The sequence below is a fragment of the Maylandia zebra genome, linkage group LG4, assembly GCF_041146795.1.
Source record: "Maylandia zebra isolate NMK-2024a linkage group LG4, Mzebra_GT3a, whole genome shotgun sequence".
NCBI lineage: Eukaryota > Metazoa > Chordata > Actinopteri > Cichliformes > Cichlidae > Maylandia > Maylandia zebra.
In genome coordinates this window covers 9,219,272-9,246,382 of record NC_135170.1, presented here as the reverse complement: position 1 = coordinate 9,246,382, position 27,111 = coordinate 9,219,272, and the positions used below count along the sequence as shown (strand labels likewise).

General features: G+C 42.9%; 1 protein-coding gene across 1 annotated transcript; it reads right to left on the bottom strand.

Moving 5' to 3' along the window:
- Nucleotides 1–19,074: 19,074 nt before the first annotated feature.
- Nucleotides 19,075–26,845, bottom strand: ube2z (ubiquitin-conjugating enzyme E2Z). Its single transcript, XM_004562867.6, has 7 exons — nucleotides 25,933–26,845; nucleotides 23,918–23,990; nucleotides 23,191–23,378; nucleotides 21,880–21,991; nucleotides 21,686–21,798; nucleotides 21,480–21,570; nucleotides 19,075–21,292 (listed from the first exon to the last, which is right to left on the bottom strand). Exons 1-7 carry the CDS (start codon nucleotides 26,382–26,384, stop codon nucleotides 21,110–21,112), a joined length of 1,212 nt encoding a protein of 403 aa, XP_004562924.1. The 5' UTR covers nucleotides 26,385–26,845; the 3' UTR covers nucleotides 19,075–21,109.
- Nucleotides 26,846–27,111: the final 266 nt, after the last annotated feature.

The window sequence follows — 27,111 nt, the reverse complement described above, 5'->3', positions numbered from 1 at the left end:
TAAAAGGTAAATGGCTGCAAATAGCTTTGTTGTTTCCAAAACTTGTACATATGATTTTAAAATTGACAATTTATATTTGCATTTAAAGTTGTGAAATATGATTCATTTAACATGTTTGTGGTTGTTACAGTAAAAAATATAACTTTTTCTACTTCTTGTCAGATTTTAGATCAATTGTGTTAATACAGTATGTCAAAATGAAATCATAACTGTAAATTCAGACACTTGAGGTTGAGCTGAAAAGAATGATACCAAACAAGGCAAAGTAAATAGTTTTTAAAGGTGAAATGTACAGGGAAAATCACAAGTAGTTAAAAATGGGCAATTATACCCTGGACCTCAGAGGGTTTTTTTTTTTTTTAAAGTAACGCAATAGTTACTTTTCAAGTAATTAATTACTTTTAGAAAACTGTAACTCCGTTACTTTTTTGAAGAAGTAACTAGTAACTGTAATTAATTACTTTTTCAAAGTAACTTGCCCAACACTGGTTGTGACGCAGGAATGTTACTTACCACCAATGTTACTTGCCTTCCAGCTGAAGATAAAAGCAGTATAGGACACTATTACAGAGCACGTACCTTATATTAAACATTTTTGTCATTCAGGAAAAGTTCATGGTTGTTGAAGAAGTAACTCATGTACCTGTTCCCCATCTTTGTTTGCTAGATATCCACACCGTCATGTCCTCACAAAAAAACACAACAAAACACAACAAAAACAACCTTAGAGCTGATGTCATAACCCAGGGATAATGCTTATATTTTGAGTCATGACAAGGTCAGAGGAAGATTTCAGATCAACTATGTCAAGTATGTGGTCTGACCATTAAACCAGAGTTTGTATAGTTTCTGTGCTAAAGCCCCAAAAACATGTTAAAAAAAAAAACCCTATGAATTTCACCTTGACTGGAGAAGAAGAAATTACATGGTATAAATGATAAAACTTACTGTTTGAATTCTGCAGAGAAACTACTGCCAAAAGGAATGTAGAAAAATGATTTGAGTGATAACATTATCCCTATGGCACTTTTATGAATTTTGATGCTTTGTGCTAAAGTGTCCTCAGGCAAGATACTGAACCCCAAGTTGTTCTCTGATGCATTTATCAGAGAGTGAATATTGTGTGAGTCCATCATGACGTAACCATAATGTGTATGGGAAACATTACACAGCCCAAGCAAGCCAAATATGGAAGTCATATTTGGATTTAATTGAAAGATGCAGACTGTTTTGTTGTCTGTGATTAAAGCAAAGTTGTCCAGAACAATCTGCCATCCTGTCTCTGTGACAACACTTTAGACAGGTTTGAGACGTAATATGACTGGTTTTCTCTCTCGTCACTCCTCCATTTCTCTTTTCCCTCCTCCCTTCAGGAATGTGCCAGAACAACATGCACAGGCTGTTGGGCAACATTCGAATAAAGGGATACTTTAAGGCCAACTGAGCACTGTTTAAATACCAGAGCCTACTAGAGTATATAGAGTTATATACAGAAACAAAACAATTAACTCATGTCAAACAATAAGATATGTATTTTTGTGTGTTGGGTGTAATCCTTTTAATGGTTACTGGGGATTTATCTTTCAGCGAAAACTCTATTTTATAGCTACGTCAAAACTGCAAACCTCTCGAAAACCCTGAAATATAACCTACAGCATAACCATTACCTATGGCATAACCTGGTGTGTAACTGCCTAGAAATGTAACTACTGTACATGTCTGATAGCTGCAGTTTGAAAATCTTGATTTATCTGTTGAGTACTGTTGATGCATTTCTGGCTACTTTTTTCCCTCAGTTATTGAAAATGTAATTGAGAGACAATCAAGAACAATCAAGACAATTGAGAACAATCATCATCAGGAATCATAGTCTACAATTTAATTTAAGGACACACAAATCTCAACAAATTAAAATTGAGGCCAACATGGAAGTGTCAAAAATGTCTTCTGATGACCACTTGGAGTTGGCTCCACACTCCCAAGCTAACAGTAGCACAAAGAACGTGCAAAAAGCATTTTATGACTCTGTGGATAGTTTCCCCTTTCATTTTCATGGTGGGTAATTTTTTTCTGTGAATTCAAACAGGACTTGGTTAATTTGATTGATTTAGTGTAATTATCATATTTTAGACCATCTAAGTTTGTGCTTTAGTTTTGCTGAGCAAAATTCCAATATTTTATTATTTATTTTATTAGTCTGTTGCTTAGCACTACTTCCCTGGACAGGGAGGAACACTGGTTTGAGCAGGGAGTCAATTTACATGAAAAAGGAAAGACCATCTCTGAATCAAGGATTGGGCATTGGTCATTGGTCAATGACCAATGGTCATGACAATTTGCATATTAATGACAATGAAACTGACATCACGTCCCATTGTTAGGCTACGTCCACACTAGCCGGGATAGATTTGAAAACGGCGTTTTCGTCTGAAAACGCTCCGCGTCCACACTAGCGTTTTCAGTCGTTTTCACAGTGTTGTGCGTCCACATTGAAACGACAGAAAAGGCTTACGTTCCAGTACTGCGCATGTGTGAAACGCAAGAAGATTCGACCTGCCTCATTAGTCTGCCGCTTATTTACTTTCCGGCTCTTTGAAACGTTGCGGCAGAATGTTGAGGAAAAGCAGAGTTTTTTAAATGGATTAACAATGAGGTGGAGTTGTTGCTGCGAGTAACACAAAAGTACAAAGTTGCAAAAGTGAGTGAGAGTTAAAGAATTTGAAGAAAAGCTATCTGTACAAACTGATATTAATCTTTTTTTTTTTTTTTTTTTTTTTTGCCTGTCCCGTTTGGCTCTTTTGCCATCAGAATTGTTGTCTAAAGGCAAAGAAAGATGCCCAACGGATTTACTTTACCAAACTGACCATCCCAGCCTTGCCGTAATGGTCCATTTGATTCACCTTTTATTGTTTATTTTATTTTCACTTACTGAATACGGGACAGACTTGACTGGGGGAAAGAAGGGGAGAAAGAAAGAGGGAAAGAGAAACAGCTGAGAAGAGGGACGGGGGAGAAGGGCAAAAGACAAAAACCAACAGAACGGGCGGAGTAAAAAAAAAAATGCATATATCAATCACCTGGATCACCTGCTGAGAAAGAAAAAAGAAAGCAAGCAGAAGAGAACAAGAGTAATAGAATAAACAACATCACAATGATATATGGGAATATGACAGTAAATACTAAATGTTAAACATTATTGTGCAGCACATAAGATCAACAGAACACAGTGTGCTTTGAGGTAGGAGCCAAAAAGGGTGTAGTTTGTGGGTGTGATCACCCGTGTGTACACCTGTGAGCATGGACGCGCTTGTTTTTTGTTTTTTAAAAGGTTCCTTCATGTAATAATCTGCTAGAGGGTGTGGGGGGGCCACAGCCCCGTCCTCCAGGGCGTGAAGCAGGTGTGGAGGAGATCAAAACTCCAGACATCCAGAGGCCCCCAGAACACAAGAGACCAAGGAAGACCAACAGAGGGGCAGCTGCGCCACTGTCCCGGAAAGAGCTGAGGAGAGTCCCAGATGAGGGCTCACTCAGCAGCCGCGGAGCAGAAGCCAGGGGGAGTTGCAGTGACGCGCCCGTGAGCTCCGCCGGCAGCCAGCTGCGCCTGAGTGACCGAGCCCCAGGCCGAGAGGCCGGGGGCACCCCACCTCCGAAGTGGCCCGAGCGAGCCCCAGGCTCCAGGCCCCGATAAGCGGCCGCCAAGGAGTGAGCCGGTGTGTACCTGGACGCCCATCCCCGGACACAAAGAACCACCAACGCACCGATGTCTGAGGGGGTCCGCCACTGGCAGGGGAAGTGGTGGTAGGGGGAGATAGGCCTCCAAACCTTGGAGGGCCTGAGATGTCCCCAGAGAGGTGGCGCCTGACACCCAACCTGACATATAGACACAGACATACAGGCACACACAGATACAAACATCCATGCCCACCCTCATGCTCTCATATGCACTTACTCCACACTCAACCAACGTGGAGACACGATCACACTCCCCAAGCGTACTCTACAAACCGGGTCTAGGTGCCCCCGCCCCTGGAGGGGGGAACTGCACCCAGACCCAGGTGGTGTTTCCCTTTTCCCTGCGGTGGGGGGAGGCAGACCGCCCCGACTCCGCAGCAGCAGGAAGGCTCCACACTCCAGACCGCAGTCGGACGGCCAACTCCTCCTCCTAGTCCTAGCCCCCCTGCTCCAGCAGGTCGCAGAGAACGGGGGTGAGAGAAGACTCCAAACCTCCCTCCACCCGCTCATTGTAGTGTTGATGCATGTGTGTTCTAAGGTGCATTTAAAACCCAGGAGGGTTTTTAATCTTTAATAGGGCTGTCAAACAAACCAACTGCTGTATAATGCCCTCTGCTATCTTGGTTTAATTGGTCATATGACTGCACGTTGGAGTCTATTAGATAGACTGAACTAAAAACCTTTGCTAATTCTGTGTTATTTGCCATAAGGTTTTCAGAGTCATTCATACCAGAGTAACTTGTTAGGGTAATATATATCTTCAATATATACTTTGCTTAACTTTCTACAGGAATGACTATACCATGATTATGTAAAGGTCCAGAGCCTCTCTACATTATCTGAAAAGGATACAGTGCTTCTAACGTCACACAAAACAAAGGTCACTGTTACTGAGGGAGCCGCTGGTGAAGACTGTGAATCCTGTTTGATCCCTGTCATGAGCTTCAGTCCTCCTGATGTTTCTGAGCTGATGTCAACAAAACATCTGGCACAAGACAGCTGTGATGGTCTGAAATAACAGTGTCTGAAATATTCACACCAGCCTGTCTGACATCATCAACCATGCTATGTGTCATTCTTGAGCTTTCATTCTTTGTGCCTTGAGGGGACTGTTGTTGTGATGTGGCGCTATATAAATAAAATAAAATTGAACTGAATTGAAATTCTTACTCTGATACTCCGTTTGAACTTAAGCAAGCTGTCTTGATTATGTCTATATGGCTGTCTATGCATATAGACTTGCAATTTCTATATGCCTAAATTGCTGATGTGAAAGGTTAATTTGATATTTGGGTTACTGTAACAAGTTATGGAATAGGTGAGCCTAATAAAGTGGTTGCTAGACGTATATAGCGTGACTTAACTGGACTATACAGCAGCGGTCCCCAACCTTTTTTGAGCCACGGACCGGTTTATGCCCGACAATATTTTCATGGACCGGCCTTTAAGGTGTTGCGGATAAATACAACAAAATAAAACTAGTACCGGTACCGAAAAAAAGAAGATTTATTTATAACACACGTGAAAAGACCCAGGAAAACCAAGTTAACGATAAAAACGATGACAAAATAACGCTGAAAACCATACATTTCAGACCTGAGCCTCAACTCTCAACGACTCACGGACCGGTACCGGTCCGAGGCCCGGGGGTTGGGGACCGCTGCTATACAGTATTTGATGTTCTCAGATTGTATATAGCGTCTTTGTCTGTTTTCTGATGCTGAGTTTAAAAGTATAATTTTAGCTTTTCTCAATTTCAGCTGTTTGATAAATTTTCCATAAAATCCACCACTTTTCATTTTTGTTTCTGAACATTTTTACTCTAACTTAGACCTACCTTGTTGCAGAACTCTCCAAAGTCAGTTAGGTTTTGAGGAAAAAAACTAAACATTTTGATGACTTCGTCTTTAAAAGGGGGGTGAAAAATATTTAGTCGTTGAGTGAATTAAAGTCTGAATGTATAGAATGAGAAGTGAATATACTGAGTAAAGTCTGAATATATTGAATAAATCTTGAATATACTGAACCAAAGGCTAAATATTTTACATGAAACTTGAATATATTGAATATATTACATATTGAATACACATTGATGTCACTAAGGCTCTTGCACCATCTAGTGTTTTTACTGTTTAAGTCATATAATGTAGTTGCAAGAAGTTGCACTATGAGCCATTCCCCATAGGATCACTTCCTGAAATCCACAGTAATGAGGAACTAATCAACACCCTGGCAAATGTATGTTCTGGCCAGTAACAATGTCCCATATCACACTAACGATGAAGAAATCTTTTCACTGTTTTGTTGTGGAAGACTAAAAAAACCTCTCAGGTTCATGCAACTCCTGCTTTTCAATCTAACATGCCTTCGACATCACAGGCATCCCCCACAATAGTTCCTATTTATAATCTCTGAACTTTTACTCAATAGGGCAAAAGAGATACGAACAGAAATGCATTGAAATTATTGGTGGAAAATTTTCAACTGCTGGAATAAGCGAAGTAAACAAAATATCATGGAGAGGGTTAGTGTGTGCTAGACTGAAAGCATGTGTTTGTGGAGACTAAACTGTAAACAACAATTACTCATTTTTAATTGTGGAAATGGGCTATTTATTAATACTTGAAACTCCGTAAGCTTCATCCGCTAACATTGCATAAAAGCAAAGCACATCATTCAACTGTTACAATACATCTTTCTTCCATCCATCCATCCATCCATCCATCCATTTTCTTCAACGTATCCAGATCAGGGTTGTGGGGGGGCTAGAGCACACCCCAGCTAGGGAGAGAAGCTGTTAGGTTTGTGTTTATACAAACTGGAGCTCTGTATTTTTTTTAATTACATTTAAATAAATGAATTATTATCTCAATATACTTGGCTTAATTCTCACATCATAAAAACCATTCTCACCACTTTTAATGCAGGTCTCAAAGCAGTTAAGGCATTTTTCAATGTGATGTCATGTGTACTACAGACATTACAAAAATCAAAATGTGTTTTCACATTTCTCAAAAGATGAATAATCAGTCAATAAAACTCTGTGATGAATGAATAAAACCTTCCCACCATCTTTAAAAACTTAGTCATTAAAAACATTTAGATTTTTTCCTCAAATATCTAATCAACCTTTCACATTAGCATCAACTCAAAGCATTTAGGCATGTAGACATGTAGTGACATGTGGTGTCCTGTAGCTCAGGAGGTAAAGTGAGCTACAGGACACCACATGTCCTGTAGCCCACCAACCTTCTATTAATCAGAAGGTTGGTGGTTTCCAGTCTTCATGCCAAATATCTTTGGGCAAGATACCAGTCCCAGGGACTAGAAAGAGAGAGCAGATTTCTCCTGTATTGGCTTCCCTTCATTGGCTCCCTGTTAAATCCAGAATAGAATTCAAAATCCTGCTCCTCACATACAAGGTCTTAAATAATCAGGCCCCATCTTATCTTAATGACCTTGTAGTACCATATCACCCTATTAGAGCACTTCGCTCTCACACTGCAGGCTTACTTGTTGTTCCTAGAGTATTTAAAAGTAGAATGGAAGGGAGAGCCTTCAGTTTTCAGGCCCCTCTTCTGTGTTTGGATTCAGGAGACAGACACTATCTCTACTTTTAAGATTAGGCTTCAAACTTTTCTTTTTGCTAAAGCATATAGTTAGGGCTGGACCAGGTGACCCTGAATCCTCCCTTAGTCATGCTGCAATAGACGGAGTCTTCCCGGGGATTCCCATGATGCATTGAGTTTTTTCTTTCCAGTCACCTTTCTCACTCACTATGTGTTAATCGACCTCTCTGCATTGAATCATACCTGTTATTAACCTCCTGTCTCTCTTCCACAGCATGTCTTTATCCTGTCTTCTTTCTTTCACCCCAACCGGTAGCAGCAGATGGCCCTGTCCCTCCCTGAGCCTGGTTCTGCCGGAGGTTCCTTCCTGTTAAAAGGGAGTTTTTCCTTCCCACTGTCGCCACAGTGCTTGCTCATAGGGGGTCTGTAACTGCTCCTGAAGGTTTTTCATGTTTGAAGTAGAATAAAGAGCCACGCTCGCACTGATGTTCAGCCAGTATTTTAATCTTTTTTTCACCAGCAAACACCGTGAAAAACTATGGTGAAATGATCAATGAAAAACACAGATATTACATCAGCAGAACAAAAATTACAATTCAAATAAAACGTACACACAAAGTAAATGCACCGACATACCGTGTGCGCCTTTCTACTGAACATTCATGAGCAATTGTAGTCCATATCGTCCATATTTCCACCTTTACACAAGCCAGCCTTCTCTTTCTGACTCAATCCTTCAGTCTCTGGTGACATGTGCGCTTAATTGAGCATCACCCCAAAGCATGCGCACCACAAAGCGCCACACTCAGGTCCACCAGTAGGCGGCGACAACACAACATGAATCCAGATTAAACACCAAATTTTGAACATTGCAATCACATAATAATTACATTTCAATGCGACGGCTACAGGGTCTAATGATTGCTGGGTTTTTCTCTGTATCTATTATTGTAGAATCTACCTTACAATATAAAGCGTGTTGAGGCGACTGTTGTTGGCGCTATATAAATAAATTGAATTGAATTGAAGTTGCTATGCAATACATCCATCATAGTATGAATGTGTGTGAATGTTAGATCGAAAGCACTTAAGCATAGAAAATAGTACTTGTATGAATGGGTGAATGAGTTATGTTGTATAAAGTGCTTTAAGTGCTCCGGGAGAGTAGAAAAACGCAATATAAGAATCAGGCAATCCATCAGACATGGTCAAGACAGTCTGCTGAAGTTTAAACAGGCATCAGAATTAGGAACAAAATAACTGAAAATTATATTATAGTGTCTAAAATATTCACACCAGTCCAACACTGTGACATCACACATCGCACACCACACCACATTGTTGATGTCAGGTGGACTGGAATATTTTACACACTTGGGTTTACAGGGAATGATCTGAAATGAGAAAATATAAAATATAGCACAGATCCCCGTGGAAGTCGATAATTAACCTATGATTCAAACCAATGTAAGCACAGTACCTTTAATACCTACGATATGCTATAATCTCTCTAATAAAGTATTATGGTCAAAATTATGGAACGCTGCACTGAGGTCTACTGGAACAAGCACAGAGATGACACAGACTAAAAGTATGTATTTCTATTTGTTGAAAGAAAACCTTTGGCAGGGTGTTACTGTATTTGATTAATATTTAATTGTAAGATGTTACCAAAAAGTTAAACTACTGTTAGTTTTGTTCTTACAGTTGTAATTTCTAAAGAAGTTATCTCAACCATTCCCACTGATAAGACGCAGCTCCATGAATGTTGGTGATGAGATTATCTGGTGTGTTGTTACCCAAGATGTTTACAAAGTTGAATGTTCCATCTCTGGGGACACCCTCACAATGTTGTTGTCACTATTGATTAAAAGGAGTCTTTCTCGAGTGGAACATCTGCCAGTGCCAGTGGCAACATACATGGCTTGTCAATTAGTTCCTCTGCCAGTGTGACACAAATGCCTTCTCTGCTAATAACACCTCCATTTTGTTTAATGGTCCTAGCCAACCCAGTGTATCCATCAGGTCCTACAGGTCTCTCTTTTGTGCATTTTTGTATTATTTTTTTTTTGAGCTACCCTTCCGCTCTTCATATTTTGCTGTGCCCCTAATGCCTTCCTTAAATAGGGTAAAAAACAAAAAAATGTGTGCCCCCTGGAGCCCAAGTGATGGTAAGGTGGGCCATTTATATGGATACGGATATGGAGCGGTGTGGTTCTCATCTTCTCCACCCCCAGCCGCCGGCAGATCTCCCCGAAGACCTTCGATTCAAAGTTACGCCCCTGGTCACTGTGGAGCTCAGCCGGGACCCCAAAACGGGTGAACATCTCCTCCACCAGCTTCTTGGCCGTCGTCGCTGCGCTCTGGTCCGGCACCGCCTAGGCCTCTGGCCACTTCGTGAAATAGTCCATAGCCACCAACACATACCGGTTCCCTGACTCTGTGACAGGGAAAGGCCCTAGGACGGCCACTCCCACTCTTTCCATTGGGGCCCCCACCAGATACTGCTGAAGGAGAGCAGTGGAGCATTGAGTTGGGCCCTTCTGTGCCGTGCAGGTGTCACAGCAGTGCACATGAAGTTCCACATCCCGTCGACAGCCAGGCCAGTAGAACCGTCCCCTGAGACGGCGGAGAGTTTTGGCATTCCCATAGTGGCCGACCCCCACCGAGCCGTGGACAAGCTCGAGCACCTGCAACCGCAGCGACCGAGGCACCAACAGCTGCAGGAGATCTCTGCCCTGACCGGGGGCCCGCCATCTCCGGTACAGGAGGCCGTCGTGGGTCTCCAGGTTGTTGTACTGGGAGTAGTAGGCCTTCACTTCGGGCTCCTGTCCCGACACCCCCGTCCAGTCTGGGCGTTGCGCCGCCTCCAGCCAGGCCCCCACCTGAACCAACGTCACAGTGGCCTCATGCTCCCGCTTCAGCTGCTGCGTGGTCAATGTGAGCCATCCCCCTCCGCTGACCGCGGCCTGAGCAGTAGCCACCCCCAGCGCTTCCTGGGCCCGCTCCTCCTGTCGCAGACAGTAGCGGCACTCGACGGCCATGCAGGGCCGTCTGGAGAGGGCATCAGCGTTGCCATGCTGTCGACCTGCCCGATGCTGGATCTCAAAGTCGTAGCCCTGAAGGACCTGCAACCAGCGGGCCATCTGACCTTCTGGGTGTTTGAAGTTCAGGAGCCAAGTCAGAGATGCATGGTCAGTGCGCAGGAGAAACTGGCAGCCGTGCAGGTATGGCCGGAAGTGCCGCACCGCCAGCACTACGGCCAGCAGCTCCCGCCGAGTCATGCAGTAGTTCCTCTCGGCTCGCCCCAGAGCACGACTGAAGTACGCCACCACCCGTTCTCCAGCCTCGTCCTGCTGGGAAAGGACCGCCCCGACTCCTACATTGCTAGCATCAGTGTCCACAATGAAAGGTTGCCGGGCGTCGGGATAGGCCAGGACTGGGGCTCTGGTGAGAGCCTCCTTCAGCTGTGCAAAAGCCGCAGCACAGGCATCCCCCCAGCCAAACAGCTGTCCCTTGTCAGTCAGGGGGTGGAGGGGGCTGGCCATCGTCGCGAACCCCTTGATGAACCGACGATAGTAGGAGGCTAGGCCCAGGAAGTTCTTTGACGTTCGAGGGAGTCGGCCAGTCCCGGACCGCAGCCACCTTTGCGGGGTCGGTGGCGATACCTTGAGCGCTGATCACATGGCCCACGAACGTGGTCTCTCTCGCCAACAGCCGGCACTTCGCAGGGTTGAGCCGCAGCCCAGCTCGTCGGATGGCACTGAAGACCTCGCTCAGGTGAGACAGTGCACTGTTGAAGTCACCACCGTGCACCAACAGGTCATCCAGGTACACAACACAGCGGCTGCGAGGGATGTTCACGAGCACCCTCTCCATCAGCCTCTCAAACGTCGCTGGCGCATTGCAGAGCCCAAATGGCATGACCCTGAACTGTTACAGCCCCTGTCCAATGGTGAATGCAGTCTTAGGCCTTGCTTCGGGGGCTAGCTCCACCTGCCAGTAACCGCTGCGTAGGTCGAGGGAGCTGAACCAGCTGGAGCCGGTAACGTAATCTAGGGCCTCGTTGATCCGCGGAAGCGGGTACGAGTCCTTCTTGGTGACTGCATTGAGACAGCGAAAGTCCACGCAGAACCTCGGGCTGCCATCCTTCTTCCCCACCAGAACCACGGGTGCCGCCCATGGGCTATTGGACGGCTCGATCAACCCAGCCGCAGCCATCTCATGGATCTTCTCTTCCGCTACCTGCCATTTTGTGAGGGGCAGCCGGTGTGGGCTTAGACGGATGGGCTGAGCAGAGCCGGTGTCGATGGTGTGCTGGACCAGACTCGTCTGCCTACAGTCTTTGTCACTGGCGGCAAAGATGTCCACATTCTCGTCCATGAGGCACCTCAACCGCTGGCGCTGGTCGACGTTGAGACCTACGCTGCTGCGCTGCCAAAGGTCATCAACAGCCTCGATGGTCTCTGTCGAGTGAGGTTTGTTGGGCTGAGAGGCTGAGGCTGAGTGGAGCCACCAGCATCCGAAATCTGCTGAGCGGCAGCTGCCCGACGCCTGTCTCGTGTGGTCCCCTTCGCTCCTTGCTTTTGGCTGTGCTGGAGGGCAAAAGTCTCTGCGCCAAGAGTGATAGCCAGCTTTGCGGTGTCAACGCAGGCCCCCCAGCGGGTCAGCAGATCAAGGCCGATGATGCACTGGTCCTGAATGTCAGCAAGCCAGAAGTTGTGCACCAGCTCCAGATCCTTCACTCGGATCCGCAACGGTTTCTTCCCCTGCATGTCAGTTCTCTCTCCCGTCACTGTCATCAGCTGGGTGTCGGTGGGTGACCAACCCTTCACAAGCGGCCCGGACGTTCCAGGGAGCACACCAGGTCGTATTAGGGAAATGGTAGACCCCGTGTCCACCAGGGCCCAGCATGGCTGTTCCTCAACACAGCAGCTCAGGTAGAGTCCCTTGAGGTGCCCGACTCGGCCCACCACCGTGCATTGTCCTTGGAGGGGGGCAGGAAGCTGGAGCGGTGGTCCCCTCGCTACACCGGTCCCTCCCCGTTTCCCTGAGGCTGCGTAGTTCTGGTCTTCGGGGCAGGTGCTGGGCAGTCACGCGCCACATGGCCAGGCTCATCGCACCGGTAGCAGCGGTTGGTCGGTCGACGAGGACGCCTCCGGGGCACCGAGGGTTGCAGCTGGCATATCTCCGCGACCTCCCCCTCCCCATCGCAGTCTGCAGCTCTGATTTGGGGGTAATTTGGGGGGGCACCTGCTGGTTAGGTCGCGAGGTGAGCACCAGCTCGGTCCTTTCAGCCTCAAGGAGCACCTCACGGAGAGTTTGAGGCATGGCCAGGCGGACGTGTTGGCGTAGTCGCTCTGGAAATGAAGCGCCTTGAGGCGACTTTTGTTGTGATTTGGCGCTATATAAATAAAGTTGAATTTAATTGAATTGAAAAAGTCCTCGCAGAAAAGCATGCAAGCTAAGCTCCTCATGGGCTGCTGCTGGGAACTCCAGGTAGCCACGACGAGCATACAGCAAGCAAAGGCGCCCAGGCTCTCCCCCGGCCGACGGCTCCGGTTGGTCAGCTGCTCCCTGCTTTGATCAGTGGAGTGCCGCTGCCCGAATCGCCTCTCGAGTGCCATGGTGAGGGCCTGGAGCTCATGCTGCTCTGCCGGGGCTAGGTCAAGGAGTACCTGCAGTGCATCTCCTTCCAATGCTAGTGCTAGGTGTGTGGCAGCCTCTTCATCGCTCCAGCCACTATGCCTCACGGCTAGCCGGACTTGTGAGAGGTAGGGCTCTAGCGGGGTTAGCCCGTTGTATAGCCCGGTACCTTAGCTGGCGTGGTAGGCATAACTGCTCGCGGTTGGGGACACGGTGTGTGGGTCGACAGAGGTAGCCCATGAAGTATTGCCCTAGCGTCTGTCCCCCGTCGGGGGATTTACATGGCCGCTCGCTTCCTCTCTCTTCAATCACCAGCTTCCCAAGCAGTGAATGCTCTCCTCGAATGCTTGCTCCAGTCTCGGAATGTCTCTCTCCATTACGGCGAGGGTGAGCAATCCCACTTCTGACACCAATGTGGCAAGCTCAGACAAGGAGGAGACGGAGGTATCGTTTGGTCTTGCTTCCCGTGAGCTAGCCAGGGAGCACAGCCGTTTATTAACACAGGCAGACCAGCACACCACAACAACAACAAAAAAAGGCGCTCTCTCACCCGGAAACACACAGTCGCAGAGAGAGCGTCACCTGTAACCATGACAACAGAACAACAAAACATAACTGTCAAAACAAAACCCCGAACAGCCCTGACCCGCTACAGTATTTAGAAAAAAAGCATGGCTTATATACAGTGTTGGGGAGTAACGGAATACATGTACCGCCGTTACGTATTTAAAATACTAAATATGAGTAACTGTATTCCGTTATAGGTACTGTTTAAAAAGGTGGTATTTAGAATACATTTACTTTGTTGAAATAAATGGATTACACGGCGGTACATTCCTGTTTCATATTGTGGCGGGTCATCACTTGCTACTGAAAACAAGAAGGGGCGGGTCTGGCAAAGTTTTGCCAGGGGGGCCAGGTAGGGCATTAACAGGGAAAGGGGGGCACAAAGAAATACTTTTCTTTCTTATTCTCATTTAAAATGTCTAGCTTTTAAAAAATACTTATCTGAATCTTACAACAAACAATTGATAGACTGTTTTGATGGCATATATACCATCAAAACAGTGTACATCACTGTCACAACAGCATTTGTTTTAATTCAAAGGCTTTATGATTTTTCCTATAATGGCGGGCCGGTCTCTAATCAAAATGCCCGGGCCGATTTTTTGTCCCAGTCCAGCCCTGTATGCAGTTCATCTGCAGTCTAGTGTTACCTACATCTTCCTACTCGGAAGGCAGAATTTCCGAGTTCTGAGTACAATTGAAAGCACCACGACTGCAGTTTTCATTTTGGATGTTTTTCTTTCCCCAAGCCTTGTCTGTCCTGTGTGTAGCAAGTGAAAATAAAATTTAAAAAAAAAAGAAGAAGAAGAAGAAACAATGCCCATGTTTCGAAAAAAAAAAAGTGGTCCTAACGGTGCGTTCACACTGATAGACGTGACCAGAGCGTCAGGTTTACATGTAAAGTCAATGGAGAAGTGCGATGACACGCAACTGGGGGTCCCGCGAAAATTCAGAAGCAGATTTGCGTCACGAAAACGTGCGAATAAAAATATGCGCGTCAGTTTGTGTGGTGAATTTTGTGCATTCGCACGTATCGCATCTACCGCTTGAGTTGGAAACATTTGAACTCCAGCGTCAATTCGCGCAGCGACAACCAATCAGGAGCCTGGTGACGTGGCTCTGACCTAGTTCAAAGGGGCAGGTCCAGCCAAAGCCCTTCATTCTTCATTCAATATGGAGGAAAGGCTAATAAACGCGGTTGCAGACCACCCGGAGCTGTACGACACTGTTACGGCCCGGCTCTGCTAGGCGACAGAGGATATAACATAAATGAGCTCAGAGGCAGGAGGGTTAGATAAAAAGAAAAACAGAAGATTTATTACTACAACTGAAAACCGTTAGTGAAACAACTCACTAGGCAATGGGGTGTTTTAAACAAACGAAAAAACCTCATATATTCAAATAACACTAGTGGAACACAAATCATCTAAAAATCAGTAACTAATTACTGATTACTTCCCCAAAAAAGTAATCCCGTTACTTTACTGATTACTTATTTTCAAAAGTAATTAATTGCTTAGTTACTTAGTTACTTAGTTGCTTTTTAAAAACACGATTTACAACCTGAAGAGGTGATAAAGCGATAGATCTTTCAGCCCAATTCTACTTTTTCTACATAATCCATCATACAAAATGTAATCAAATGGAAAAGTCACTTTTTTTTAACTTGTTTTATCAGTTTTAATCTTTTAACTTTATGCATCAAGCAAAAATTTAATTATATGCAACATTCTCTGACTTGAATAAATTAGTTTAACATTTAAACCTATTTTCTACACATTCCAGCACATAAAATAAAATATTTTTTGTGTTTACACTCAGTCTTTCAAATAGATGCAAGTAAAACACAGCAGAAAATAAATAAAGTCAAAGACTCAGCGGTCCTCTTGCTCTATTTTCACCTGTAAAGCAGGACTGCGGTAGGCGGAGGTTTACCCTGGTGCAGGTGTGCCGTGGTCAGTTGAAGAATCCGCAAGTTTCTCTATGAATTTCCCATTACGTGGTAGCGCACTCAGTGCTTGCTTGGAAGTTTAGGGGTTTTTTTCGCTGTAAAAAGAAGTTTTCTTCCCATGCACGATGGACGCTAATGTTTTTAGTCAGTACTTCCACGCTTTAAACGCTGCACGCTCATACTCTCTCCCACAATCGATATGTGATCCATTATTGATCTGCACACAGCTGTTGTCACTAACGGCGCACTCACTTACGTCACTGTCGTGAGACATTCTCGCAAAAAATCACGGTTTTAGTAACGCAGTAACGCAGCGTTAGTAACGGTAATCTAATTACCGTTTTTGCAATAGTAATCCCTTACTTTACTCGTTACTTGAAAAAAGCAATCAGATTACAGTAACGCGTTACTTGTAACGCGTTACTGCCCATCTCTGCTGGTGACCCCTGTTATAGAGTCTGACAGCTGCAGGGATTATATACAAATATTCAACTGATTCTATACCAGAATTAAACCAGGTCTAAATAAAAAAAAAATTAATGTCTTTATAAGATAGACCTTCTCAGTATCACTACAAAGATTACCAACAGTGGTCCTCACACCACAGTTTGATATCAGCAAACACCGAGAAAATACATTGATATGACACCACAGCCATGCTATCATTGCAAACACTGATAACATAGCATAAATCGAATTAAATCAGGACTTGATGAGACCTTCTGAGTATCACTAGAAAAATTATAAACAGTCGTCTCCATACCACAGTTTGCTATCAGTAAACACCGACGGCATTTACTGATAGCATACCACAGCCATGTTTTCAGTGTATAAACGGATAGTTTCACATATATTAGCACAGGCATCAATAAAGGACTACTGTATTAAACACTTTTACTAACCTCAGGCAGACGGACAGGTGCTCTGCAGGTGGGATTGAGCTCCTGTAGTTGGTGTCTAGGCAGGCGATGCTTGGACCAACGCGGGACAGCAGTTCCTTAAATTGGGCGAGGGAAAGTGGCCGTCATCCAGATGCAGCTCCAGGAGCAAGTGGTGAAACTCACCAAACTGCTCACGCTTCTGGAGGACCTGATGGACCCAGGTACGGCGAGGACATCCTTTACGCCGCTGCTCTGCTCTCCACAGTAAATAGAGAAGGGAGACTCTCTCTTCCAACGCTAGATCGACAGCTGCCATCTTGCAAACATACCGTCTGGCACTACTTCCTCCCACATTTCCGCTTGTAATAATTCGCGTTGGACGCGCATCGAGGTGCGAATGTGCACGCGTCAAGCTAGGGGCATCTGGCGCGTTTTGGTCGCGTCTATCGCGTTTGGTGTGAACACACCGTTATAGTTCTTGTTACATGTGCTAACATGGAGGAGGCAAAGTTTGTGACCTGTACAGCCAGAAACCAATGGGTGATAAAAAATGTTGGGCACCCATGTTTTCTACAGTCATTGCAAAAGACTTTAATCCTGGACCCTCAGATTCAACCTGATGTTCTAACATCTGAGCTACCCAAGACCTGCAAATCAGTTCATAGGTGTAATTTGCTAAGAACATTCCTTAAAAAAGGCAGTTTCTGTGAGATTGCAAGCCTTGATGCTCTGGAAGTTTCATTTGTATGAATTCATCACATCAATATTTATGTTGTAAATGTTTTTTACCTTTTACAGGTTAGGAAATATTGCAAAGTGACTGGTAACATTATTTTATTCACACAAAACATCATCATACCTGAATATTCTTTCCTGCACAGGACATCTATGGCTATATGCAAAGAATAAGTTAAAAAATCGAGTAAACACAGGTGTTTTCAGTGGATAGTTCTACCTTTGAATGAACTAAGACATTATGGAGATCCTTTACTTTTACGAACTTCTGTGATTTGGTTTTTCCTTGACAAAAAAGATGGTGTTGGAGTCCAAACTCGAGTTATGTAAGAAAACAGGGAGTTCACATCTAACCACATTCATTAAAACAATAAAATAAAACCAAATTTAGGGAACAACAACAAAAAAGACCAGTCATATGCATCAGGACTGAACAGCACTTTATTCTATGCTTTTCCAACACTTCTGCACAATATCACCATGCTCAAGACCTGTTGTGAATCCAGGCATTTTTGAACCACAAAAAACACTTTAAGCACAGCACAAGCAAACAAGGATATAATCCCTGTTGTTCCTTTCAGGGCATGTTGAATTGAACATTTTGGCAATCACAAAACTTTGCTAGAAGCAGCTTCTCATAACCATTCGATAACAAAAAGGAATGCCCTATGTTAGAAATGCCATTATGGCAATCAAACAAGAGTCTGACACAAAGCTGAGGGCAGAAACTGACTCCATCAACACTGCAATTAAACACAAACTCTGTAGGACAATGGAAGGCAGAAGATAGTCAAAACACTATAATGTTTTAGTCTAGAGAGATGAATATGAGAGAATGGCCATATGATTTTCTTTCTCCTTGATGATGAGACTCGATCATGAATGTCTGTTAGCTTAGCACAAGCTAGGAAACATGTAGCATAGCTCTGTCCCAATATCATATCCAGTATACTCAGAGCTATTAATGCCCAGATAAATCATGAATGGATTTTATGAAAGTTAGATATTCTCTTAATGGGTGAACTTGTTTTTTCTTCCTTATGATTACAAGCTAAATATCCTACCTACCACCATTCTGTATGATGAAAATGTACAAATGCAGTCTGGTTTGGGGATTCCAATCACAACATTTTAGTTGCTCAGACAGTAAGATGCAGTTGGGAATACATTGCATATAAAAGGTGGACACAGCTGCCCTGATGGTACCCACTGGTTTTGGGCATAAGATTATTAAAGCTAGCAAGCTGCTTAGCAAGCTGCATCCATAACCTGTGCAAGTGCAATGCTTATTAGTACCAAATAAGAGCCCGAGAAAACAAAGTTTTAAAGAAAATACTAGAATTTCAAACACCCACTTCTTGGATGGCCTGTCCCACAAAGCAGGTGATATTATTTGTCAGATAAATTTCAAGCCCTAAAAGACAAATGCAGGGGAAAGTTCCAATTCAATTCAATTTTATTTATATAGTGCCAAATCACAACAAAAGTCGCCTCAAGGCCTCCAGTGACTAGCATTAGCAGAGGTGATGCCTCAGAGATGCCCTTAACTTCATGCTTCTACAGAATCCAGCACTTTGCCACAGCTCCAAGTTGTGTTCATTTTTAAAACCTGAAGGCTGCAGCTTGATTGTGACAAATAGTTCCACCTACATTTTATGTAGGTTTATGTAGCAATTAAATTAGAAAACACAGTTTTTTTAGTTACAGAAGTGCTGATAACCTTTTAGTCATTACATCTCCACTCGAAGAAAGTGTGACTTGCAACTTTTCCGTTAAGCTAAGCTGCAGGTGGCTTAAGTGTAAGTGATTTTTAATTCTTGTGGATGTGTTGTATTTGACACATTAATGCATGTTCATGTATTGCATGTGAATTTCACCCTAACATTGGAATTTAACTATAACATTACATTTTAACCAGTAGTTGCTGCCTCCACAGTGACAAAAATGGTCAGTATCGTTGGGAAAAAGAAAAAAAAAAAAAAAAAAAACTTGATTAAAGCAAATATTGCTTTATTGAACAATGGAAATGGCTATCAAAGGAAAGGTTTTGGTAAGAATTTGAGCAATGAAATGAAACAGCATCTTTGTAGCAATCGTGTTGATGTAAAAGTACACATTTACCACAGTCAGAAAAACAACTTCACAAGTTTACTCATGGGACAGCTTAAGAGCACAATGCACCTTCTCATTCAACTCAAAGAACTTTCAAAAATCACATTTTATTTTTTTTAGTGCCATCAACTTATATGCAGCAGGCACAATGACAAAGGATATCAATATCATTCCTCTTCTTCAGAGCAGATCTTAAAGAGTTAAACTGAAGCTATTACAAGCTGCAGTCACTGAAGTGAAAAACAACTGGGTATCGTTAATGTTACAATAGTTTGTTTTCTTGCCAAGTTGTAATGTGGGTCTAAGTCCTGATACAAACATGGCCTACAGAAAAACACCAATAAACTGTTTACCAGGATGAAGGTGCTCATCTGAAGCATCATTACATTGACCTAATGATGTCCTGAAATGAAGGCTTTTCCGCCACCACACACACATTTCTTTCAGTGCAAATATGAGTATTGTATAAAGACAGAAGGAAAAATCTCAGCATGTCAACCAAGCATTTTCCTCCTCTCTGTGCCCCTTTGTTTCCCCAAGAGAAAACCCTCTCGTTGAGTTCAGAGCATAAGCAGCAACACCTGTCACTTTAGTACCTTGTGATTGTGTAACTCCAATGGTGCCGTGACTGTCATTTATTGGCGAAAAGCAGAAACCTGAAATAACAAATGAATATTAGTTCACTGCGACAGCTACCTTCAAGGGTTGGATAATGGAGAAACAACTACCAAAGCATAGAAAAAGCCTGAGAAGAACAAACTGGTTGGGTTAATTCACTGTCCATACAAGAACAGAGTTTTGTATTCCTTCCATTAATTTCCCTGAATTAAAGTTAATCTAGTGAAAGTGTGAGACAATTTGGTTTGAAAAATTGACTGATTAAAAACAAAAAAACCCAAACCCCAGCTAGGATTACAAATAATGCATCGTACATATTTTAAGGTATTGTTAGTCTGATGTCTGATTACAGCAAAGAAAAATAACAAAAAGGCATAATGATGTTAATGAAATTAAAATGTCTCCTTCTCTAAGCACCAATTCAACAGGACAATTAGAGCTGAAAGCTAAACAGAACTTTTTGTAGAGGCTAATACACAAGAAATATTGTAGAAATCCAGAGCTGCTGAATTTTTATTTTATTTTATTTTTTTTATTTATTTTTTTTGTGGCCTGACTGAAGAAACAATTGATGTTAAGTCTGGAAGAGGTCTGGCATGGCTTTACACTTAGAGGAGACAAGGCACTGACTCACAAATCCACTGCAGTCACTTTCTCCATCTTCCGCGTTACACAGGATAACTTTGCCTTCCCTCTTGAAATCAAAGACGGGGAGCACCTTCTTTGATCTTACCCTGCTTCAACCAAATCAGGCCAATCATCCTGACATTCCCAGGATAAGGTCCTTTGATTTTGCTTAAACCAGCTCCAAGCTTCAGGCCTCCTCTTCACAGGTCCCTAACAGACAGTATTTCATTGGTGTGGAAAAGATAGAAAACATGTTTGTGCTTGGGGATCAAAGTGGAACATCATAGAAGGTTCAAGCCGTCACTATAACCTTTTCTTTTCACAAGTATCCAGAATGTCAAATTGAGCTTTTAGAGTCGCAGATCAAAATGGTAACTGGCTAGCTACAAGTAGCACAAATCCAAAGCTGCAGGTCAAGCTTTCCAGCACTTGGCTTGCAGATTGCTGTTTTTTTTTTTTTTTTTAAATTATTTTCAGCAAAAAGGAACCACCTCTTCTTTAGTTTTCTGTATTATTTATACAATAGATACTCGATTCCAATCGTATTCCCAAGAAAGACTCACATCGTCTTCCGTGATGTTGCTCCGATGCAGCAAAAGAAACAAAGATACACAAAAAAACAGTTCTCTTGTCTTTAGTTTTCGGCTACAAGTCTAGCACTGTCCAAGAAGTCAGGGCTGTGAGCTGCCCTGACTGTCGGGGTCTGTCCCTGAAGAGCTGGTGTCTGAGTCCGAGTCGTTGTCATTGTGGTTATCCTCTGCCAGGTTTTTCTCTCGCAGTCGTCTGTGGGTTGCGCCGAGACGAGCCAACAAGCCCTGGTAGTCGAAACGGCCACGCTTCTCCCCAAATGGGTCCTGGAAAAAGGCAACGTCATGTTTGGAAGAGGAAAAGATTGCCATTTATAATCTTTACTTTCCCGGCTCACACAGTGCTGTCACAAAGTCATGTGATATTGCATTATTGACATTAAGAATGATTTTATACTGAAAGCACTGTTTGATTAGACAAAAATAATCCAACAGAAAAAAAATAAATACTCACCTGCATGTTCTGCCCCTGCAGATGCAATCTCTCTTTGCAAACGCCCTCGTAGAAATCATAGTATTCAAGGAAGGACTTCTCCATCACACTCCTAAAAATAAACACATTCACACGCTTGATACATTTAGTTAACAGCTAGAAAACAAAGATGGAATGCAAGTGATAAAGGAAAATAGAAAGAAGAAAAATAAAAATAAGGATCTCACAACAAAGCTTCAGGACAAAGAACTTTTCCCTCCAGCATGTCACACACAGCCACTCTCATGGTTTCATGGCGGATGCACTCATTGTAATTCTTACTGTCCCCTGGGTGACGCTCCTGTGAAACAGAATGACAAGGTGTGATGGATTGGTGGCGACATAAAACTCTCATATATCTATATCTCTTTGTTGACTGTACCTGTTCAAAGCCAGGTTCATTGTGATAGGGGTTCTCCGTCATCAGAGACTGGATTGAGATGAGCACAGATGAGATACTCTGAGCTGGACTCCATGCCGGCCCTGTCCATGTCCTACACGCAAAGATCACAGAAACAGTTTGTTGCATTCTTACAATGGGTTCTTGCATAATTTAAAAAAAATAATCTAAATCATTGATGTAAAATGACTTATTTTAAGACCTAAAAATTATGAATCACAAATAAAGTTGTAAATTTTTGATAACATATATTTACAAACAAACCGTGGACATCTGACTAGTTTTAAATTAATAACATGTATTCCTCACTGTGAGGATCTATTTCTTTTTATTATTAATGTGTAAAGGTCAGTGTTCTAATTATGTTCACCATGTCTGGTGAACATAATTAGAGTGAAATTGCATGACCAATAGTGGGAGAGAGAGAAAGCATTTCCTTTGTAGGATCTTTTCAGTTTTCAGTCACACTTTAAAAGAAAGAGAAAAAGTCCATCTAATGCAGGGGTGGGCAACTCCAGGCCTCGAGGGCCGGTGTCCTGCAGGTTTTAGCTGTATCCTTGATCCAACACAGCTGATTCAAATGGCTAAATTACGTCCACAACATGTTTTGTAGTTCTTTAGAGGCCTGGTAATGAACTAATCATTTGATTCAGGTGTGTTGACCCAGAGTGAGATCTAAAACCTGCAGGACACCGGCCCTCGAGGCCTGGAGTTGCCCATCCATGATCTAATGGCTCAGACCAAGGATTTGTCCACTGTCACAAACAGACAATATCCAGCTTTTTGTCTCAAGTGTCTGACCAATAATATTGGACTAGCACATGCCTAATGTACGAGTATTCGACAGACAACAATCCCTACAAATAAGTATTTTAAGTGTTTTTCCTTTTCCTTTTAGATTTTGGGTTGCTAGTTAGACAAAACAAGGCATTCTGAGATATTACTTTGAACATCGAGTTTTAACTATAACTAATTCGAGGTTTTGCTAGTTTACTCACTGATCACTTGCTGGTCTAAAAATAACCTCTGCATTGGGCAATGTTTTTGTTTGGGCATTTTTGCTTATTTTCCTCAATCTTTAAAAAAAAAAAAAAAAAAAAAATTGTATCCCATGTAGAGTGCAAATTGAATATGTTGACCCAGACTTTTTCCTTTTTTTTTTTTTTTTTCTTTTTTTTTTTTTTTTTTAAAATAGGCTGCTTATGGCCCAGCTGATGAACAGAAACGTATGCAGTGAACATGGTAATTCTTCATGAGTTCCCTTGGAGACTAAAGTTAGAAACCATGACTCACCCCAGGATGCTGAGGCATACTTTGCCATTGCGGTAGAAGTTGGGATTGAAACGGACAGTGTTGTGCCCAGTGGTGATGAGCTTGACCCGTGGTGGATGAATTGGATAGTCAGGGGGACAGCGGAACAGGAAGAGGAAGAAGCCACCCTCATATGGCGTGTCAAATGGCCCTGTGATCAGGGCATGGATCTGAAGTCATGAGGCACAGGAGTGGGATTAAAGGATGAGAGAAAGACAGGATGGGGATTCATAAGGTGGTCTAAAACGATGTCTATAGGCAGAGAGGAATGCTAGGAAAGAACAGACCAATTAGCAAAGAAATTTAATCTAGAAAACAAATGACTAGTGCTGAGTCATTATCAATTTTTTTGACTCTGATCTAAAGGTTTTTCTCCATTAGTAAATGGTTGCTGTCAGCACCGGTACAACTCCAGTTGAATGGAAAACACCACTGAGGTAGTCACAGTTTAAAGGACTCTTCACTTCGCTGTTTTGCACTTTTTACAGCTATACCACTTCTTTCATTTTTTATTTTTTTATATACAGCGCCAAATCACAACAACAGTCGTCTCAATGTGCTTTCAGTACTCCAGAGGAAGTCCAGTGCTGATCCTGATTTCCATCAAGCCCAGGAATAAGAAGCCTAGTGAAATCTGATTGGCTATCAAGTTAACATGTTAATGATGTCAAAGGTTGGTAAATCTTTCAGACTGTACTTTGCCTCTTACCTTGGTCATGTCCTGAGGATCAGGGACCACGAACATCCCTGGTGGAGGTTCCTTGTAGATGGACATGATATCCCTACAGACAAAATAAACAGATGAGGTTTGTGAAACACTGAAAACTGGAGAGAGAACCCACAAAGAAATATGCCCCTAAACATTCCAGCAATCCACTAGTAAAACAGTATGTCCTGGAGGTGAAGGATCTTAATATTTTCAGAAATCTATTATAAAAAATACATTTAAGTACAGTACTGAACTCTAAAGTTGCTCTAATGTGAATTTTTCGAACATACTAACGCAGTCATTAAAAAAAAAAACCCAAAAAACTACCATAGTCAAGTTGGCAATTACATGCAGTGTGTTTCTGATAATACAGCAATTAACAGCGATAAACTGCATCATACAACCAGCTGAGTCGAGTCCTCTCGACTTGTAACAAAGACTCATTCAGACTGATACCAACATGTTGGCAATCTGTTTGCATTTATATATTAGACAGGAATTATTTACCAGAGTTGTCATGATACTAGAATTTCCAGAAAAAGACTCAAAGGAAACAAGAATGTTCAAGCTATCCAGCTGCTTAAACAGGTAAATTAAGTGAAATAGTACATTTCATTAATTTGGGTCAAGTGATTCCTCAATAACTTTATTTTTTGTTTATTAAGCAACAAATTAATGACATGTTAAAAATCAAAGAAGTGTGTTCATGTATGTGTGGGTCAAACTAAAGCAACATCTTTAAACATAGGCTGAGTGCACTATCGTCTAAAATACTGCTCAAAGGGATTTCAACATACCCAGGGTATCTCTCAGTTTTCTGGATTTGTTTACCGTAAGATTGGTAATCGCAATAAGCCGTCTCAAAAATCAGGTTATCAACTTGCAAAGTTAAGCCAAGGTTTTCCCTGCATGTTTGTGTAAACCAGGTGGTGTTGGCAACATCTTATCTAAAACAGGAGTTTCAAAGGCCATATGACTCTTATTCCACAGAAAACAATCCCTATAAATGCCACCAATTCAATCAACAATATTATTAGATGATGATAAAATTGTGATAACAAAAATATATAAAAAGCATTGAAATTATACCAGTAACCAACAACTGCGAAGAAGACACATGGTTAATGCTGCAGAAAATTATTAATCTGGTTATTTAACACACAAAGCCCTATAAATAAACTTTTAAATTACAGTTAATTATTTATCACTGAGTGCACTCTCAGTGCTGGTGTTTATTTCTGAGGTGATGGCTACACATTAGAGCTCTGAAACTTTGAACTAGTCCCACTTAAAAACCCAGGCTTAGTTTAAAACGGCAAAACATGCCACAAATAAAAGACTGAGTGAAAATGTGGTGGTTTCAGAAAGTTTTAGTTTTTATTCTTTCAGCTACAGACACAGGGGTGTTGAAGGGTTTGAAGCAGAGCAGTTTAAGTAGTGTTAAGATCATTAATCCTTCTAGAACAATAAAATTGCTGTAAAACTCTCTGCTTCTAACATAAAAAAATAAAAATAAAACCATGGAATAAAGCTGTATCTAAGAATCTATATTTATTACTGATGCTCATCAGTGAAAGCCAAAGACTTTACACGCTATTAAAACAAAACAACAACAACTTCAGACCCTCTGTGTGACCTTCTAGGGAATGGTCAATTTTCTCGATAACAGATTCCTCAGAAGGCAACGATTTAACACCTGCTGGTCTCTAATCTCGAACTTGACCTGCTCTGGGGGAGGTTAAATTCACATCATAAATTACCATGGCGACAAATTCTGGTACGAAGTTAACCCGAAAACAGATAGTGAACAGAAGAGCCAAGGTTAACCCTGTAGTTACCTGGGTCAGACGAAATCTCGCTTCTTATTACAGACCTCTAGTTTCCCAAATGTCTCCGTCAAATGTGACGTTTTAGATGCTGTTAAAAACTTTACGGAAAGATTTCACTTTCGATTGCAGGTCTAGATTACGTAAATATGCCCACCTCCGTCAGAGTTCTGTGTTTCCTAGAATTACCTCTTTATCCTCAGGATGCACTGCTGGGAAGCTTTTTCGTTGTCCCAATCCGTGCTAAGAGTTGGGTCCCAGGAAGTGGCATTGATTTGAGATAGGAGGCCCGCTCCTGCCGCCCCTAGCCCAACACCGGGGAGAGGCGAGGAGGCATGCAATGTGGGAGACACGGCCACGACTGGTGGTGAAGAGCCGGGAGTCAATGTGTTCCCAAAACTGACCGGGGTAGCAGTGACAGCGGACATAGGGGCCACCACAGCTGTTAGGCCACTCTGCGCGGCGACAGCAAGAGGCGGAGAGGTCGGGTTGGAGCTGGAGTGCACACCGCCAGTTGCCGACATTCCCACCGACAGAGAGTTAGACAAAATCGGAAGCTGTGAGGCTCCGCTCCCCTGTCCCGTAGTAACGTCTAAGCCTAGGGCACTGCTGCTGGACTCATCTCCAAAGCTGTCCGCCATGGCCCACAAGCTAACAAGCTACAGTAAACCCGTTGGTGTTGAGTAATTTATATTTTTCTCCCGCGCAGCATTGACAGTAGAGTTTCAAGTTACCTGCTTCCTTTGTTGCCCAACGCAGATCAGACAGCAAAGAAACCGGGCAGAGGCGAGGCCAGAAAGCAAGGCAATTCTTCCCAAGACATAATGGATATTTATCGTTAGCTTGACTGTTAGCTTTACCCCCAGGCCTCCAAAAAACTGCTCGGTCTTCAGCAAAATTGCCACGTCACAGTGTTACGGTTACTACTGCCCTCTGGATACTGGTTCAAACCATTAAATCCCCAAAACATTTGGTTTATTACCAACCACATCCCTACTAGTCTTTTACCATCGCAACTTTAGGAGCTTGTATTTGTCACCAGTTAAGAACACGGAAATAATAAAGCCACGGCACATCCGGGCAAAAGTTTTCAAAGTAAAATTCCTGAAAACAATAATACAAAACAACAACAACAACAACCCACCATCATTTCAGCTTTTGCAGCTAGCGTTTAAGCAAGGCCCAGCTCAAAACTTCCAAAACAATGGGAAGTTATTGTGCCCTCACAATCAACTGACCGCGGTAAAGTGAGCCGTCATTTGTGAGCCGCGGTCAAGCCAGCCGCCTCCTATCCGCCGCATAAATTTCCTTGCGCTTTTACACCAGTCTTTACGGTAGCGCCTTTTCGCTTTATATCCTGATTGAAAG

Bases quoted from the DNA above. Each gene is read 5' to 3' on its own strand.
- ube2z (XM_004562867.6), bottom strand. From the start codon at position 26,384: ATGGCGGACAGCTTTGGAGATGAGTCCAGCAGCAGTGCCCTAGGCTTA. The intron at 23,991-25,932 runs GTAATTCTAGGA...TTTTGTCTGTAG, and splicing joins TGCATCCTGAGGATAAAGAG to GGATATCATGTCCATCTACA. The intron at 21,571-21,685 runs GTGAGATCCTTA...GTTTATTTTTAG, and splicing joins CTTTGTCCTGAAGCTTTGTT to GAGTGTGATGGAGAAGTCCT.